The following is a 20,007-nucleotide window of genomic DNA, read 5'->3' as shown; positions in this document are numbered from 1 at the left end:
CAAGTCTATGATTTACCTTTCTGCTCAGGACTATTACATGCATGGCTAAGACAATACAACCCTCTAGAAAAACAGAAATATATTCTTTTCCATCTCCCTTTCATCAGGGAAACTTTATAGGCTATGTATGAATTATTGCAACCTGGGTTAGTTTCCTAAACAGTTAATCAAGCTTGCTTTATTTATGGACCTATCTTCTGCTCTGCTATTCTCAGCTAATACCTAACTACTTTCAAGTTGTCCATAACCTTCATATTTAACCTTTGAAACACTAATAAATAATAACCATATAATCCATTTGGAGTCCTAGTTCTTTGAATTCCTTATTGAGGTGCTCTCCGGCAGCAGCTCTTCTGATCTTTCTGTTGCAAGCAGGGCTCTTGCAATAAAAATAATAGTTTTCTTGATTTTGCTGTTTTTCATTTCATTAACTTGTAAGCAATGCTGATTCTTAAAGTGATTTTTTTAGCCTGATTGAGCACGTATTAGTTGTAGTACTATTAATAGCATTAATTATAATACTTAATAATGCTGGCATGTATTTTGTTTGAAATTATTTTTCTTAATGCAAATGTATATTCTGCTTGGTTTAGAGTCTAATTATATTCTATGAATCAAAGTATGAAATTTGAAATTTAAATTCCAGCAACGAAGGCCCTCGAATGAGAATTCAAATGCTTATGTTGGCGACAATCAAAATTTAGCATGTATTGAAGAGATGTATAATTTCAGCTGCATTATGACAAAGAATTAGAAGTCATCATATGGCTCAATTTTTCCAAACACATTTTTGCAAATAGCAATTTCTTAGGTGTTTACAAATTTAATTTACCAATTCAATTTTAACTGGTATGTTGTAACTACAATGGGGATGTTGAACTTCAGCTTTGGTTGCTTTGATTCAGAACAAGAATGGGAGTAAAAAAATGTAGCTTGGTAAGTCTTTACATTCCAAACATTTTTTCAAAGTTATTAGTGAGGGATGAATCTTACATCATGCTTTGGAAGTTACCAAACTGACAGTGCAATTATGAATAGGCTGAACATTTGAACTAAAGCCTTCACTTTCACACTTCACTGGCAAATGACTTGAAAAGAAATCCCCAGTTGTAATAGTATTCCCCTAAATATTCTAGTTCTTTTGCTCAGGGTACTAAGACTCAGGCCTTCAGCTCTGCAGCACAGCTAATTAAAAACTCGCTGATCAAAGTTTCCTCAGCAAATGAGGAGCTCAACATGTTTAATTCAAAAGATCTCAGAATGATAAGCCTAAGAGATGTTTGCATGGGTTTCCAGCATATGCTTCAGTTTCTGGCAGCCTGAAGATCTGATCTTTCCTGGATCTGTGCCTCTGTCCTGCACCCTCAGATGGGACCTGTGTGGCACTTCCTGTGGAACTGCCATGCCAACGGCCTGAGGCCGGGTTCACAGCCCTGATCAACATTCCCAAGTGGCTACAGTACAGGGCATGGTCCCAGACAGCTACAAAACAAAGCCTTGATGCTCTGCACCCACGGAGATAATTCATTCAGGAAACGCCTAACAGTTGCCTGATGAAGTTTAAAGTGCTTTTAAACCTAATCTGAAAACTAAAGTTTTATATGAACCCAGACAGCCAATGCTTTGAACACATGCCAAAAAGGCAGCTGTTCCCTAGTGACTGTTCACCCAGGGTAGGGTCTGCTGAATTCCCAAATTCTCAGGGGGGAGTGTTTTTCATTCCAGAAGTAAACTGCTCCCTCCCCCAGTGTGAAGGTTGTCTTGCCTTCCACCACCAACCTAATACCTCCGTTTCTGAAAATACTTTTTCAGCAATGAAAGGTGACAGTTTTAGCCTCAGAAAAAGAACTCCCACATAAATAGAATTTGACCTACACAAATCTCATTTACTGGTGGTTTCCGAAACCTGTTCTGCTCAGAGATAGATGGTATCTTTTTATTCCTCCTGTTCTGCGTATACCACATTTCTGGTCCTTCAGAGATACATGACAGCAAAGGCTACACTACAGCCTTGAAGTACAGGGTCACAGGCTTTCTATGTAATTTCTAGTTAGAACTGCTGTTGTGCTCAAGAAGAGATAATAGATGGGTAGGAGGAAGTTGAGGAGCTTGTTGACAGATTAAGTCACATTGTAACTATGATGAATATTATGTCTGTATTATCTAGTCTTAAAGCAAAAAGATTGATTGAAGCAAACAAATTAATGTGTTTGTTTTTTGTTTTTTGTTTTTTTTTTTTTTCTACTTACAGTTATTATATAGAGGTATTCCCTCCTATGCTACCGGGATGAGCTCGGGAAAAGTTCTAATAGGAAATTCCATCAATCAAGGGAAATATTACATCTCCATAAGAAGTTATTCTCGTTTTCCACAGTAACTATCTCATATATTTTGGGTTAGAAACGGAAACACAATTTGAATTATGGAGCTAATTAACTGGTGACACAGTGCATTCCCCATCAGTGCCGGCTGAGCGGCGTGCGGGCAGCACTGACCCCAATAGAGCGTAGAGCTGTCATGCAAGCATCGCCCAGGCACGGCGCCTGGCTGCCTTATGTAAGAGGTCACAGACCAGCCGGCCTTTCCTGGCCTCGAATGCTTGCGTGACTGCTTGAACAAAGCGCCTGCTACTCTCTGTTGCGGTTCCATGGCGTGAGATCAGAAACTGTCGAAGAAAAGAAAAAGCCTGATCGCCTTAGTGCCGCGAGGCCGACCCTGTGCCAGCCGCTGGCCCGGGAAGGCGGCGATGTATTTAAAGCGCCGGGAAACCGCGTGTCGTGCCGGGGGAAGGCATTAACGGGAACGGGGTCACTGTCCCGCCCCACGCCTTCCCCAGCGGATCCGAGCCCTTCCCGGGCTGTGCCGCTGGAGCGGGCGGGGCGGGCACGTTCCCCCCGCGGACACCGGCGGCGGCAGCGGCTCCGTGCGGGCACCCGGCCGGGCGGCGCGGGCTGACGTCAGGACGGGGCTGGCGCTGCCCGCGGGCGGAGCGGGGCTGGCGGCGGGCGCGGGGCGCCGGCAGGTAGGGCCGGCGGGGGACGGGGGGCGGGGGCCCGGCTCCGGGGGGGCGGCCCGGCCGCCGCCAGCCTCGCGAAGGTCAGCGGGGCGCGGACCCCGCCGGGGCCGGGGCCGGGGCCGGGGCCGGGAGCGGCGCCCGGGGAGCGATGCCGGGGCCCGGCTGTCGGCGGCGGGGAGGGCGAGATGCGGCTCTCGGGCCGGCCCGGCCCAGCCCAGCTCAGGCCGCTGCCCGGCGGCAGCTGGCGGAGACGGAGCGGGGCCGCCGCCGTGCCCTGGCCGGGCAGAGCCGCGGGCCAGCGGCCACCAGCCCGGTGGGGCCGGGGGGCTGCCGTGGGGCTGTCCCGGTGGGAGAGGAGAAGTGGGAGCGAGCACCGCCCCGCTGCCGCACGGGCAGGGTTGGAACGGAGCCGCAGCCCCGCTAGCGCCTGGCACTGGCTCGGAGAGCACAGACAGCTCCCGGCGAAAGGGCCTGCGCGCAGCTGGGCCAGAGCCAGCGAGCTCCAGGAATAGAAAACTTGCGCTGTTCAGAGCGGGAGGGGGCGGGTAGGGTTACATTTGAACACTGAGCTTCGTGTACTCTGTCCGAAGTACTGAGAGTAAAGTAACCGGGGGGTGTCTGTGGGCACTGCTGGTCACCGCGGGCTCAGCTCCATAGCTGGATCTGGTGTCTAAGCCCTCTTCATCTACACGGATTGCAGGATCGGGTCCACTGCTAGCTCAACTGCATTAATCAAAATTGCTCTTGTGGAGAAACACTTGATTTGTTTTAAAGTGTATTTTTCCAACCAACCAACTGGGTTTGAGAATAAGAAAGGGACTGGAACAGACTGTTGGATATTCCACATTATATTCCGTGCAGAAAACTGCTGTTCCAGGGAGCAGAAAGGAATACTCCCACCCCTTTGCTGCATCTCCTCTTAACCTGAGTTCAGTTTGGACTACTACTACTTTTAGATTTCAGTCACCAAAACACTTACTCAGATTCGTTATAAATGAATTTATCTTTGTTTAAGTCCCGTTTTTCATGTTGGTGGCAGTGGGCTAGTTTAACAAGCAAATACTATTCAGATGCAGCTGATCTTGCTAGGCTATCTTCTAGCTCTGGAAATATGCTTTTAAACATCATGTGGGTGGACTGTGAATACTGTATAGGACTTCAAATGAGCCCTTGTGCCTAAAAAGGACCAGGGAAGAATATCTAATTGTTTTTGCACCTCCTACTTTAAGTGCTGACAGATTGTTCTGTGTGATTTTTTGCTCTCTCTCCAGAGGTGAAGTTTTGAGCACTTAAACTCTGAATTGGGAAAGAGTAGTTGTCGCCTCTGAGGTTACATGCAAGGCGCTGTACAGCTGCTGAAGCCCTGTTTGCTCTTGTAGCTTTACATAGCTCTGAGACATTCTGAATGTGAGACTTTGTGAGCCGTTCTGTAACCACAGGCAAAACTCAATTCGTCAAGAGAGAAGTTTTCTTCTTTGGTTCTTTCCCTTTTTCTGTCTAAGTTTAATCTAATTATGCTATTGTGTAACAGAGTAGGTTTAAAGGTAGCAACAGCATTCCATGGTCTAGTCTAACACTTGCAGTAGAACTGAAGTTCATGCAAGTTCTTTCTCAGCTTGTAAACTATGAAACAGCCTCCAGAAATAGTGACTTCACCTTATTGGGCAAACTGGAAGACATGGAAACACCATCAGAGACACCCATTCCTGTGAAAATGAAGAGCAAGTAGACTATTTCCTTTTAAAGGAGAATCAAGGGGAGGGAAGCATATACTGGGGTGGTGGCAGAGTGAGGCTCAGGTCCTTTGTACCGCTTTGTTACTTTGGAAGGATAAATTGGCCTCTATTTCTGGAGCTCGCTCTCTGTGGATGGGTGACAAGAGCATGCTCAGACCCCAGAGCAGGACCGGGTGACCATGATTAAAGCTGGACAGGAGTCTGACACTCCCTTTCAGTGGGCTATCAGCTGAATGTTTGTTTTCCCAGTGAGTGGGTACAAAAGCCAAGAGTAAGAGTTCAAACTTTACCTGCAAGTGGTTCTCACCATCATATCCAAGCCTGTGCAGGATGTGGCATTCCTTAAATATGAAATCCTGATGGTTATAATCTTGTGTGCTATAGTACTTGCCCAGTACTCTGAAGAGGATACAGCTACAAGTAATATCCATTAGATCAGGAAATAGATGGTGCTTCCTAACTTTATATTTTACCAGAAAATCACAAAACTCTTCTTTTTCTTCCTTCTCCCCAGCTTTAAATACATTCTGCTGTGGTTGATCTGGGAGTCTATGCCGCCTTTCACCCCCTCAGGGCCCCCCCTTTGTGCTGCTACAAGTAGAATGTTAGGTTTCAGTATCTGTCTCTCATATTGGCTTACAGGCCCCACAGGTAATTTCTAAAAAGCAACCTTCTCAAGGGAGGCTTAAAATGCTTCTGTTCTTGCCTTTCTAGTTCAGTTGCACCCAGATAGTTGAGTTTTTATAATCTCTTTTAAAACAATAATCAGAGCACCATTAGACTATAAAATAAAAACTCATTTTCCAATATATCCCATGCTTGATCTCTTTTTTCAGCATGCTCATAAACCAGAATGCAGTGGCTGAGTACTTAATGTCGTGTGTGATAACTTGAATTTAACACACAGTCCTTGCCATGCTATTTCAAGCTTCATTTAAAAGCTGAGGAGAACTGAGAATCTTACTTTATGGGCTTATCTTTTATTTATTTTAATTCTTCTTGGAGCGAGCTAGTGATGATTTGAAAGAAACACAAGTCGTAAAAACAGCTTTCTCCTTCCTGTTTAAGATTAAACTGTTTCAGCTTTTGTTTTGACTGGACTTTGAGCCAGTGAATGAAAAACACAGAAAAGGAAGTACAGAAAAAGAGAAGAGGTAGGTAGAAATGAGGGTGCTTGGTAACCTGAGACTGCAGAATACAGGAAGTACACGTATGCAGAGAGAACAACTCTGAAAGGATCTGGTGGTGAGTCAGGAAGCAGTCATTCCAGTCTGTCTCTTCCCCATTTTCTAAGAGCAGTAGCTGTAAGCTTGTTTGCCAGTTAAAGGTGGTTGTGCTCACTGAGTATCTTCGGCTGAGATCTACTGTGTCTCTTTGCAAGGAGAGCTGGGTACATGCAGCTATAATAGATGATACTGAGATGCCTCTTTCTAATGTATTATTGTGAAATACTGAAAACTGCTTTTCTCCCCCCTCCCCCTTCCTCTTCTGCCCACTAGATTAAGCAACAATGGCATTTGTGAAGAGCGGATGGCTGCTCCGGCAAAGTAAGTCATGGGTCTTTATCCTCCTTCTCTTCCTGTTCACTGTGACTTCTTCAGAAAACATCCGAGCAACTTAGTAATTCCCAGGTTTTCTTAAAAAAAGCCCCTAGTTCTGTGGGTTGTTTTTGTTGGTTTTTTTTCTTTTTACTTTTAGGACACATCACAAAATGACCTGTCATGACAGCATTCCCATGTGACCTTTGGGTACTCCAGTGGGAAACAGGATATACCATATCTGAGATGTCTGACTGGCATTCAGCTTCAGATGCTACTCTGTAATTAGTGCTGTATAAGTGGAGAATTGGAAACTTTACCTGACACCTCAACTGAGTGTCTTTCAATTAGTCACGCCCTCTGCTTGTTCCTGCAGCAAGTTAGAACTCAAGCATCAGGTCACACACTTAAAACCAGTTTTGCTTTGAATCCTAGATAAAATATGGCACCCAATTCTCTAATACTCTCAAGTGGGGCTGTTGTAATACACGATTTTGCTTGGCACTTTGGAATGTTGTCTGGGGCAACTGTGAAGGATATCTTGGTTTATTTTTTATTAACTCTAGGACAGAAATGTTTCCCGATATGTGCCCTCAAAATTGACTGTGTGATTTTTAAGGTACTATTTTACGGCGCTGGAAGAAGAACTGGTTTGATCTGTGGTCTGATGGCCGCTTAATATTCTATGATGATCAAAATCGCCATGATATAGAAGATAAAATCCACATGCGAATCCATTGCATCAACCTCAGAGTGGGGAATGAATGTCGAGGTAATAATGAAATCTTCAGGATTTGTGTATTCAGAGATTCTTTACAACTTCAGTGCCTGCCCAGCATACCATATACAGCACTACTGCAGATGTAAATATGTCTGAAATATGTGCAACTTCACTGCTCTTGAATCCCCTCACCTTCCAAAAATATTCAAGCCCACCAACTCCTAAATTCCTTTAGAGATACCTAGGGTGTGGTATCACTGTGTGATAGGTTAGGTTAGGGTTTGATACTTCCTTTTAAAACACAGTGAAGACAGTGTACCATGCATGCAGGAGAATGGGATGTTCACACCAGGACTGTGTGTCTGATATAGAGTGTTCCTGGTGTAACCACAGTGCTGACTGACTGAGAGGCAGGGCTAGAAATGGGAAACCTCAGCAGATGTTATTCCTAAGTTCACTTCTAGCTTTTGTTAGTGCTCCACTTGGTGCTGACACAAGGGAAGGACACAAGTGCTGGAGAGTACTTATTGCTAAGGGTCGACTGGTTCTGCTGTAAGACACATTTTGTAGGAAAGGTGTTCAGAGCTGCTTACTTTCAGGACACTGAAGGTTAATTCCTTCAGTGACTTGTTGAGATGCCATGGAAGGCAGCTACAACTGGCCCTAGTTTATTTTGTCCAGGCTTGCATAAACTGACTCTCTTCTTGTACATGTGATCACGTAATTCTGTTTATAGGTACTTCATAACTCATCTCTGTTTTTCTCACTCAGATTTCCAGCCTCCAGAGGGGAAGCAGAGAGACTGTTTACTGCAGATTGTTTGCCGTGATGGGAAGACAGTCAACCTCTGCGCAGAGAGTGCAGATGACTGCCTGTAAGACAGCCAGGGATTAATGGTTTTGCTGCTTCTCCCTCTTTTATCCCTCTTTATCTCTCTCCCTAGTTATTTTCCTCCCTTCTAACTTTAAGAGATATGTTTTAAGAAAGTTTTCAAGCAAATAAAAGCAGGTTTTCAGTGACAAAAAACCCAATAGCTCTCCTAGAAGTTGTCTAGCTCATGCAAACTAACTGCAAGTTAAGTCACTGAAAACACTGAAGGGTGAGGAGGAGTAGAAGAATCTGACTAATATGATTAATGCAAGACTTGTTAAACAGATTTTTTAAAACTTTTGCTATTCTTCAAGAGTATGTGATGCAGCATGAGGCCAACAACATCCCAGTAGCGAAAGGGAGAATACTCCATTATTGTGAACTCTCTGCTGAGCTGGGCTGTGTAGAGTTAGATAACTTCTGTGGCCACTGTTTGCCAAGGAGTGTGGTACATGGAGCATGCTCCCAGCCCCATGGCAGGGGAGAGCTGGGTGAGGTGTACCTACCTCCTGGGAGCTGCAGCAGCAGCAAGGCACGTGCTCTAATCAGTACAGACAAACTGTTCTGGCTGGGGTGCATCTTTTCCTATTTCCTTATCCTAAGCATGACTGCGTGTTTCCTACCTGTTGTGGTTACAGCAAGGACCTCCAAAACTGCATCCATTCCTCCTCACGTTCCTCCTCATTCTTTCTCAGCTCTGCAAAGAAAGTAATTATTTCTCAGTCTTAGTGTAACACTTTTGTGCATTCATTTGAGTGTATCATTAGGCTTTGGCACATGCAGTATCTTAAACTCTGCTCCTGCAGTACCTCTAGTTGCTAACCTTGTTTGTTTCATTGACCTAAGGGAAAAAGGTGGCATTAATTTTTATCAGTGTTTCACTAACCAGTGTGGGTTTTTTGCAGGGCATGGAAAATTGCTCTCCAGGACGCCAGAACAAACACAGTGAGTGTCCTACCTAGACTTTATACTGATAGAGAAGCAGCACATGAGTGTTACGTGTGGCCCAGCAGTTTACTTCTGAAATCATGTTCCATCCTTCTCTGCTAGAGAAAAACAGGGTCATGAGCGTGATAGTAAAGCTTGTGGGTGGGAAGAGGAATGATTCTCTGGATCACAAGCACGTATCATCCTTGCAGCCAAGTCCAGGCAAATACATGCTGTGTGGAAAATAATCATTTTAAGAAGTGATTTCTCTGGGTGGAAGTGAATGTTTGGAAAGCTGGTCTGTGGGCACTGAGGCTGTAGGCAACAAGCAAATCTTCTGCAACCAGCAAAAATGAACTTTTCACTCCTAGTGTTTGTTGCCTCCCAGGTGGGTGCAGTGCTGAAGGAAGCTTACTACACAGCAGCTGTTTGTTAATGTAGAACCATCACACTGTGGGATGCTTCTTGGCAGAGACATGGGGAAGAGTGAGATGCTTGGAGGAGAGTGCAGGCATGCTGAGGAGGAGTGTATTACCATTGCCATGCTAGCTGTGGAGAGTATCAGGAATCATAGAAGCCTGTTTGTGAGTCTTCTGGAGAACTGTATCTTTGGGCAGCCACATCTATCCACTTGTGGGTATTGCTAATTTGTTTTTCCTCTAGACTGCCTTCCAGAGTACTCTGCAGCACTAGCTTTCCTTGGATGACTAGACTGAACCAACCCGAGGTGTTTCTGTTTCAGAGGAAATGCTGTGTTTTGTAGAAGCTTATCTCAGTTTGTGATGGGTCACATTAACATTGCCACTGTACTGGGACATCTGTCAGATGATATAACTTAGATTTGTAGATACCCAAAGCAAACACTTGTCATGGCAAAACTACCCCAGACACGATTGTCTCTGACTGCAGCCATGCTACACTGCCTGTGGCCTTAAATGAGAAGTGAAGGATTTGTCCTCATGCAGAGGACACAACACTCATGGTCTGTCTGCTCTAGTTTTAGGGGCTTTATCTCGCCTGTGTGTGCGATGGTGACTCCTGGTTTCAGGAAATGGGAACTGCTGTTTTCATGCCTCTGACAGAGGTGCCAGCCTTGCTAGATGGTTCAGAACACATCAGTGCTGACCTTGGTCAGCCAAGGCAGACCCCTGCTACTCAAAGTAGAGCAGGTAGCCCTCTACACAAGCAGTTACCTAAATTAACACTTTCCAAAGCTATTAAAGGTGTCAAACAAGGACTTGGACTAACTGGGTAAGTGGGTTTGAGTCTGTAGGTGTGTGACAGACTTTTCAAAAATTCCAAGCATCCAGCAGTGCCTCCTAACTTGACTGGAATAACTAAGGTGATCACCTTAGCTTTGAGACTGTATCATTTACAGGTGTTTGCAGGCTTGTGCATCGCTTGTACAGAGATCCCTGTGACAGAGCAGGACACATTTACTGCTAAGATGTGAGCAGATTTCTCAGGTGATGGAAATACCACTTCATACAGTATTTTAACGGTGTTTCAAGCAATCCTTAAAATCTTCATCATGAGTTTGACTTGTGGTATAACCATATTATGTCCTCAAATGCCATGATTTCATCAGTCCAAGAGATAATAGAACATTTGCTGTTGAGTTATTAAAATGTTCCCTTGTGAATTAAAGAATGGGAGTTGGCTTTTGCCTTGGAAAAGAGAACAAGAGCATCACTGTAGATTTTGGATATTAGGGGCAAGAATACAAGGATAGTGTAAGAAATCTTAATTGTCTTTGAGAACTTATTCTAAATGGACTCAAGTGTTACCACCTTTGCCTCAGGTACCACTTTTGCCTACTGCATTTGTTTCCTTTACCTGCTTCTGCAGAACGTGGTGATACCACTCTAGGGTGCTAGCTTAGTTGTGAAGATTTCTTTATCTGAAGACAGAAGATGAACAGGAGGCTAATTTCTAAATCTGAAGCTATGGAGTGTTGGAAGGAGCCAGTGTGCTTGCAGGTACACATCCGCACGTCTGTGGCACACACAGAGGGAAAAAATTTATGGCTCCTTTTTGTGGTTGACAAGGTATTTCTATTCTCCCACATGTACTCTCCAGGTACTTTCTTTTTGCAGCCTTTACAAGGTGCTCACTGCTTTCTTAACATGCAGCATGGCTAAAGGTTACTTTTTCTTTGGGGTCATTAAGTTTTAATCCTTAGACTACTCTAACTGGCTGGCTGTAGGAAAAGGTGATAACTGCTATCTATCCATGGTGTTTAGGGCTACGTGGGATCTGATGTGATGTATGATGAGACAGCCATTTCCTCAGCCCCTCCTCCCTACACAGCTTATGCCACACCATCACCTGAGGTAAGAGTTGCAGTCAGGAAGCGTTCACATGAGCGAGGCAGCAGGAACAGCCTCCTTCAAGCACTCACAAAGTGCTGCAATGTACTGTTATACCCAGCTTTAAAGCTTGTATAGCAGGAGAGAGTAAGGCACTATCTATCTATTGCTGCTCTTATTTGAGATGGATTTCCTTTGAAAGGGATGAGGCACATTTGTTTGGGAGGTGTATAAAGGGGTGGCTGCTCATTGAACTTGGAAAATAAAGCTTCAGAGAGGGCAGAATGTATTTGGCTGATCTTGAAATATATTGGCCGTACAGCTTCTAACATAAGGAGGTGTGACTGCATTTTCATGTTGTGCAAGCACTGCAAGGGTATGAGATCAGGAGTTGTAAAAATAGGGTGTAATGACTAGAGCCATCACTTTTAACACATAAGGATTTTGTTGTACCAAGATGTCTTAGCAACACAGTAACTCTAGTTCCTGGATACACAGTTTTTTTGCAGTGAAGGAGCAGCTTTGGGACCGAACCAGGATATTTTGGGGAATTCTGGATGTGCTTAGTGATGTGCAGTAATATGTGAGGGGATAGTTTGCAGGAGCATTGCTTGTTGCACTGTATGTGCTCTGCTCCAGCCTCTCACTCTTGTTAAGAACTAGTGGTGCTGGAAGCTTCCTCTGTGCAGCCTCCTCTTTTGGAGAAAAAAATTACTTCTAAAACATGCAGCTATAGAGTGTTTGTCTCTAATCTGACATCTGCTTGCAGCGGACCCTCTAGGAGGGTTGGTTGGAGTTTTTTTGGGATCGGCTGCTGCCTTCCTGGTGATGCCTTAGGTTTTAACTTACATGTTTTTCAAATCCTCTACTGCCTGGTGTGTAACTGAAGTTTCGTGTGGCCTGTTAACTTCTGCTCTCTCATGCTGGTTAGACATAACAAAGCCTCTCTAGGTTTGCTTTTCAAGGACACCTCGATTGTCCCAGGCCCCAAAATGTGTAAACTAAAAGCCTCTGAAGAGGAGGGGCAAACTTGGGGTAATTACATCATTAACTGAAGCTATAATTGGAGAATTAACCCTGATACGCAAATGGGCCAAACTTATAAAAGTGTGAAGAACCCATGACCCAGGGTCCATCTTGGGTGTAGCCTTTTGACTGCCCAGGGTGTACTTTTGAAGGCCCTTCAAATAAATATCGACTTTTATTCTCTTATTCTTGTCTAGCCTCTGTTTTCAGGTAGTCACCTCAAGGCATCACTGGCACTTCCAAGCTCCCTAGAGAGCTGCTGTTGGCATAAGGACAGAGAGAAGAAGCTTGGCAGGGCTGCTGTGGCTCTGCCTGATGATCCAGGCCCTGCCTCTGCTATTGCCCGTCCAGGAAAGGGAGAGAGCAAATGCTGCTTAGGACTGCTTATTTTTTCAAGCAGCTGTTCTGAATCCATTTCAGGGAGTAGATTGGCTATAGCAGTACAGACTGGATATTTTAGTGAAACTTTAACTACATTAGAAACGAAGGCAAATTGACCAGCGTGCTTAATTGGATCCATAGCAAAGTGTTCTTGTATAACAGACATATTTAATTTCACCAGGTTTATGGCTACGGCTACGATCAGTACAATGGTGCGTATCCCCCCGTGGGCCCTCAGATCATCTATGCCTCCAATGGACAAGCCTATGCTGTTCCCTATCAGTATCCATACCAAGGTAATCAGTGTCAGCCACATCCTCCACCTTCCCACAGAAGCTATTTGAGTCAATCTTTCTGGCTTTAGCTCTACTAATCACCATCCTTTACCAGCCACCACTCCTGCACACAAAGAAAGAAACCAAGTCCACTCACCCTTTCACAACAAAGGGAGTGCAGTGAAATTGGTATCAAGGGATTTAACTTTCCCAATGTGATCTCAGCATAGTTACATTACTTTATGAATTCTTTGAAGCATACAGAACTCTAACTACAGCATGTTTTCTAAGGAAAGGTACAAGAGTCAGAAGAAGACGTGATTTTGTGATTCACTACTCCATATTGGGCATTGATGGAGCTTTTAATTCATCTGCTGCTCTTATACCTAGTTTAATTATTTAAATGCAAATTTCAAAGGTAAATCCACTCCCAGAACAAGGTTGTAGCTTGTTCCTTCCCTGTGTGCTGGAAATGCTGTAAGGCAGCATTTCAGCCATGTGAAGTCTTCTGTTGCTCTGTTCAGCTTTGTATAGCTTTCAGTCTCAAAAACAGGAAGCAAAGATTAAAATTGTAGGGTGTGCTTTTAATCATAGTCACCTTAATTTAGGGTTAGTTTTGCATAGAGCCCCAGTCCTAAGGAACTGGGGCTTTAGAGTTGTGTGGGTAATAAAAATGAGAAAACTGATTGTTTATGATCTGACTGCAAACAGGAATCTATGAGAATTTTTTATTTCAGTTTCGAGGGAGATTTTGTTTTCTATTTGACATTTTCCAGGTTATTTCACGTGCCTTTTCAATTTTTTTTTTATAAGGGAGGTGCATCAGCCTTTAAAGCTTTTAAAGTTTTCTTCATCTAAGTTACTGAAGTCCTAAGATACAGATGAGGAAGGTGTGTTCTGTTGGTTCTGAAAAACAGCAGCTTTTTAAAAACCCAAGAACTGTTTTTAAAAACTTCCAGCAGGCCTTGGAAATCAAGCCAAACCCATATAATAACAATGCAGCATCAAACAGTAACTCCCCTCAGCAGTTTGCAAGTCCAGTGTGTTAAGATACTAGGTTCTGGTTGGGCATAGTGACCAAGGCTCAATGTTTTCCTTCACCAGGGTCACTGCAACTAAACCTTAGGGTTCAGGTTCACCCCAGCAACTCACTTAACCCCTGTACTTTCAGCTCCATTGCTCATTCTCTACAGTGACATAATCCTTCTCAGGGGGGAGAGTCATGCATTGTTGTCAGTGAAAGCCTTTTCTAGTTGTATTTAGTTGGATTACTTAAGAATCTGTTACAAAACACCATTGTGGGATTTTCAAGAATATTTAATGTCCCTGAAATGTCTGGAAGGGAAAATAGGACTGTTATGTTTGCTTTGCAGGTAGGAGCTAAATCAGAAAACATGACAGGTGAAGCTTGTACAAGTCTGTTACAGAGCAAGGGTCAATTGGTGGCTTCTTGAGTCCAAGGTTAATTTCTTACTACTGGCCAATTTTCATCTGAACAGAAATGTAGCAGCTGTCACCACTCCACAGATCAGTCCAGGATGTGAAGGCTGAATTGCAGTAGGCATAAAATGTAAATAACTGATACACAGTTTCAGACAAATTACTGGCTTGAGACCTGCCAAAGATTTTTTTGGGGGGAGGGTGTAAGGGGGAGGAACTAAACTATTTGCCTTAACTTCAAGGCTGAATCAATTTTTAGACCATTTCTTACATTAAATCCACAAAGTGTTTCATAGAATGATAATTCATAGGTTCTTTGCAGAACAATGTTCACTTTTACATTTGTGATGAGTTTTCCTCACAGATATTAAGCTGTTACAAGGCTGGAAATGTTGCTAGGCCCTTGGATTTAATTAATGTGGAGGTTGAATCCAAAGCAGGTATTCTACATGTGTAGCTGGCAAAATCTCAGTATTCGGTTGAAGGAAGGTGAAAGAATGAGCCTGTTTTGAAATTGCAATGTATGGTATTAAGATACACATTTTTTTTGCCCTCCTCCCAACAACCTCTTGTTTCCTAGGACCTTATGGCCAGCCCCCTGCAAACCACGTCATCATTCGAGAGCGTTACCGTGACAGCGATGGAGATCTTGCACTGGGCATGCTGGCTGGAGCAGCAACTGGAATGGCTCTGGGATCATTATTTTGGGTCTTCTAGATTACCCTTTCCTTATCTCTGTAGTTCCAAACCCCTTTATTGTGTGCAATAATATATTGGCAATGTTGTTTACTGTTAAACTTTGAAAAATGCAATAGTTATTTTTCAGTAGTGACATCTTAATAACTGATTCTTAACTGTCTTAATGAGAGTTTAAAGGCACCATTTAGTTAAGTGGTTGGAGATGGCATGTGCTGCTCTTGAATTCTGGTCTGATGTTCAGAATTAGAAGGATCAATATGAGCACCAGTGTCACGTGGTAGCAGTCACCTGCTTTATGAACAGGCTGTTATTGTAAACACCACAGGAAAATTTTTTTTTTTTTTTGGGGGGGGGGTCTAAGATCTAGTTCAAATAAGAGGTTAACAGGAGTCCTGCATTAGTGTACACATACTACTGGCTTTTAAACATTCCCTGGAAAAACATATAGCTCAGCAGAAATTCCTTGGCATTAGACAGTCTGCCGTGCTTGAGGGTTTTTTTGTTGTTTTCAGACTTGCCTGCAGATGGTAGTGTGTTTTCTTAGGTGGAGTCCTATACCTGCCTCTCACACCATCTAGGTGAAGTTGTCTTTGAGAATGTATGAGCAAACCACTAAGAAGTGGCAACACTCCTCGATTCTTTTATTCTCCCAGAAATGTGAAAGACCAGTGGCAAGGAAGACCAGTGTTTGTTGTTATATCTCCCTCTTTATCCTGGAAGACTCTTCTCTGGTCAGATGGAAGGAACAGATCTTTAGCTTTGCAGGTGTCTGCAGAACAGCAGTCCCAGACACTGCACCAGCTGCACTGTTAGGAACCAGCCATTGTCCAGGGTCTCTGCTCGCTACTGCCACCGCTCTGCAGAGTCTGCAGGAGGAGAACTAACTTCAACAGCCCTTGCTCTGTTGGGCCTCCCAGCCCCTCTGCAGGCAGGAACAGTCAGGAGGGGAGAGACAAGCAACACAAGTAGAGCTTGCACGCAGGCACTATGATATCAGCTGCCTTGCCAGGGCTAGGGTAGGATGCCTGCCTCTTAGCCACCAAGGTTTCCTGAACCAGATTCCTTATTTGCAACTAATTTTGAGTGCAGCTGACCGTGGGTTTGTTGTATGCACGTTTCCCCCTCACAATTCAGCAGGTCTCCTCTTCACTCCATGACTTGTTGAGGAAAACACTCCAAGGAACCTGTCTGGCTTTGCTTGTATGTGTGGTTCCTATACACAGCGTGCTGTGGACTGTCCCCTGGAGTGCAGCTGTTTTATATGTTACATGGCCTGTTATGTGCTGAGCTGTGCTTGGCAGGCAAAGAAAGCTCTGAAGAAATGCGTGGGCTTTCTTATTCAGGTAAATGAGGCAGGGTGCCTAAGCTGAGTTCTTATAGTAAGAGGACTTATTTTTATACTTCCACTTTTAACTTCCTGTATTCACATACTGTTTTAATGTTAAGTCTTACTTATGCTTCCATTCAGAAAAAGGTTAATTTCCTTATAGTTCACAGGGTTTCATGTCAGGAAAGATAAAATAGATGAGAACTTGCATCCATATAAATTTAGCTGAAGTCCCAATCTTCTCCATTTCATCCTAAAACTCTGCTGGCTCTATCCTACTTATGTAAGCAATAGAGGTCCTGGACAAGAGTTTGGGTAGCAGACAGGGGAAGCACAAGGCTTTCATCACCCTTAGGACTAACTCAACCAAGTGGAATCACGGGCAGTAAACAGACAGATTTAATTGTGGCTGCTTTACTAAGAGTGGGCCTGATCCAGGGGAGGTAAACTGCTTTCAAGAGACTGGTTCAGAGCTGTACACCAATGTGCATGCATGTCCTTTCACAGTTTAACACAAGCTGTGCATGTTCTGCCAGTCAGATGTACTGAAAGGACATTCTGGAAGTGCCAAAGAGGACTAAAGTGAAAGTTTCCTATTGCTAGTCCAAACCAAAAGAAATTGCAGTACACTACTGAAGCTCTCTTAGAGACCTGGTAGCCTTGAAGTCAGAAAGGGATGGGAATGTAAGTGAACAAACATGTCTACCCTTTTAAAAAGCCCTTTAAGAGATGAATTTGATTACAGGTCTACGCTGCTGTTTGGTTTGTGCTTTGCAATAGCGAGTTCTGCAGAATCTGCCTCCGTCTCCTTTCTCTGTGATTCTTAACTTGTAAGGAGTAGGGGAGAATAAAACAATTGGGCATCATATGATTTTTTGAATTTTATAATGATTGGGAAAGGATAACAAAGTGAATCAGCTGGGTTTTTGTTTTGGTTTGGGCTTTTTTTTTCAGAAGAACTGTTAGTCACAGCAGGGGAACACATCTTTTGTGTTTTCAGGAGATAACTCTGTCTAAGTCCCCAGTTTCTTCAAGTAAAGCATATAAAATAAAGACTGTTGATTGTAAAACATTCCTGGGTTGAACTTCAAAAGAAATTATCTTTTTAAAAGTTAAAATTGAAGTAATTCTCCATTAAGAAAATAACCTTACCCTTCACAATGGACAAATTTCACATTACCAATTGAAGCCAAAGACTCTAGTTTTGGCTTGGAAACAATAGGCTGCTTTTATACAAAAATCATGAACTACTTTTCTATCTCCAAAGCATAGGCATTTAGAAGCCAGAAAACAAATGTACAAAACTGTGCTAGAGCATGAAATCAAGAGCAAAGTTATCTCACTGCAGGTGCTTGTAGCCTTTCTGATCTTACTGCAGAGACAGAAGTGGCAACATCCCGGTGCACAAAGCAGCAGCATGGGGATTGCTACCTAAAGTCACTGGTTGCTGAAGCTCAGACTTGCTTCCTGAAGACATGCCCCTGTCTCCTGTTGCTCAGGAACAGAGTGGAGCTTTGGTCAGATCTACAACAATGTCTGGCTGGATACACAGTCGTGACTCAATAGCCTTTCTCTGCCTAGCTCTGCACTTCATGCTGCCATAAGCTGAAGAGATGGGATTTGGGGCTTGGAGGGACTGCCATGCCAGCTTCTGCAGACCAGTGATACCATAGTGATGGAAGAGGCAGCAGGTGTGGCAAGATAATTTTCAAAGCAGATTGAAATGATAGTTTGTTTCTGAATGGTGCTATTCATAACTATAATTCCAGTTACATTTGCATAGTACCCAAGCACACACTTTCCTGCTTTGGGCCCAATACTTAAGCCCCCTAAAGCTGTGGGAGGTTCACAGGTACCACAGTGCCACTGTTTTTGTGCAGTGTACACTGTCAGATAAGGGTAAATCTGTTGTACAGCAGTGACAGTCTGTTCAGAATTCAGTGCCAGTGCTTGTGGAGGTCACGAGTCTACACGTTCATCTGGGACTAGTTACTTTTGGGCTCTCAGTTATGGACAACTGGACAGAGCCAGGCTTCCTGAGAGTGAGGTGGGAATGCTCAGCCTTCTGATAAGTCTGACCACATTAAGGAGGTGAACCAGGGCCCCCTCCCACATTCTTAGTTACATGTGAAAGCATAGCTGTTGGCTTCTTTTGCATGAATTTGGGGGAGAGCCAGTCTCTTCTAGTGAGTGGGTAAAGGCTTATGGACTAGGGAGGAGAGGGTGGGAAGTGTTTCTGTACAGAACAACTGCACTGACTTCCAGCAAAGACACATCTTTCCCAGAGCCGAAGCACATTCCAAACAAGTCTAGATGGAGCTACCCTGCATGTCATCCAACACTGGCTTACTTTGGTTTGTTCTTCAGTGAACTTCAGTAGGTGATGGAACCAGCTACGCAAGTGCAGTAGAGGAGAAAATTCACACTCGTGTTCCTCAGATGTGTTTGTGCTTTTCCTCCTCAGCATAAGACTGTGTAAGTCATGGAGGGTAGCATGCAGCAAGTTTCCCCTCCAGAACCTTTATGTTCTTGCGCACTACTGTCTTTACTGCAGCTTTTACTGTATGTCCTCATTCTCATTAATTTATAGCAAAATAATCATAGCAATAAAATTCATATTAAGTGTAATTATTTTGTCTTGACATGTTCACTAGCCTTTATTCAACACTTCTCATTTAGATGGAGTGTAGACAGCTCAGGCTGACATACCTTGGGCATCTCAGTTACCATTTGATAAGTGTAATGTAAGGTCTGCAAAATCAGCAAAGTAACTCCGCACTAACACCACTATACGAAGATTAAAATTAAGACCTATTTCTTTCTAATGGAGTTGTAGGCTTTGACTCAGACGTGCTTAATCTTGGATATATGCAACACTTATCCAGATTTACCATTTGACATTGTGTTATCAACAGATTTGCACTGCTTAGTGTTAGCCTAAGCTGCATGGAGCACAGATGTTGCTCTGGGCAAAATGCTACTGATTGCTGTATTGGTGTTTCCTGTTTATGAATTGCTTCAGAGCAGTTGGGTGCAATCAATAAGTTTGCTTTGACAAAGACACTAAATGACCACAACTAGCTCTGCCTCCTAAAGGCAGACAATCTTGCATGTTTGCAGGAAATTAAACTTCTAGTCAGAAGGACCACAGTACATTTTGTAAAACTGTATCCCTGCTTTATGCACTTTTTTTTTTTTTACTGCTGAGGGATGGTGGGTTTTTTAGCCTCTGAACTGGGGAAGGAATGAAAACAAAACTGCTATTTCAACCCATCAGCTAATGTCAGAGTATGCATTGCTTTTCTACACAGCATGCTATGTTGACTGTGCTTGCAGCACATCATGTATACTTAACCCTACCCACCTGAGCCCACTTTTACTGAAATTCTGTACCAGAACAAGTTAGGGAACTAGATTTCCCTGTGCAAGGCTTAGCAGCTCCACACCTTCCTGAGCTTCCAACAGCTTAGAGAATGGGCTTTGCATCTGTTACTGCATTCCCTCCTCCTGCTACTGCATTCCCGGTCCTCTTTGTGGTTGCAAAATGCAACTTCCATAATTAATTTGGGTTGTATTCCTAAAAATATCTTTATTTGTGCCTCTCTCCTGTTGCAGTTCTACTACAGTGCATTGCAGTGAACTCAATGTTCCCTCAATTTCAGTGGAGCTGAGAGTCTCCCTCCACCCCGTATGCTGTGAGCAGTCACTAACCACAAACCAGAGCTGGTCCCAGCTGGCTGGC

The 20,007-nt window shown here is 43.7% G+C and overlaps 1 protein-coding gene across 1 annotated transcript; it reads left to right on the top strand.

The window, feature by feature from the left end:
- Positions 1-2,977: 2,977 nt before the first annotated feature.
- On the top strand, positions 2,978-18,893 carry PLEKHB2 (pleckstrin homology domain containing B2). Its single transcript, XM_048313878.1, has 8 exons — positions 2,978-3,022; positions 6,252-6,299; positions 6,910-7,062; positions 7,783-7,885; positions 8,787-8,826; positions 11,052-11,141; positions 12,706-12,820; positions 14,820-18,893. Exons 2-8 carry the CDS (start codon positions 6,263-6,265, stop codon positions 14,954-14,956), a joined length of 675 nt encoding a protein of 224 aa, XP_048169835.1. The 5' UTR covers positions 2,978-3,022; positions 6,252-6,262; the 3' UTR covers positions 14,957-18,893.
- The last annotated feature ends 1,114 nt before the right edge of the window (positions 18,894-20,007 follow it).

This window comes from Corvus hawaiiensis, chromosome 10 (genome assembly GCF_020740725.1).
Source record: "Corvus hawaiiensis isolate bCorHaw1 chromosome 10, bCorHaw1.pri.cur, whole genome shotgun sequence".
NCBI lineage: Eukaryota > Metazoa > Chordata > Aves > Passeriformes > Corvidae > Corvus > Corvus hawaiiensis.
This window is presented reverse-complemented; position numbering and strand designations above follow the sequence as displayed.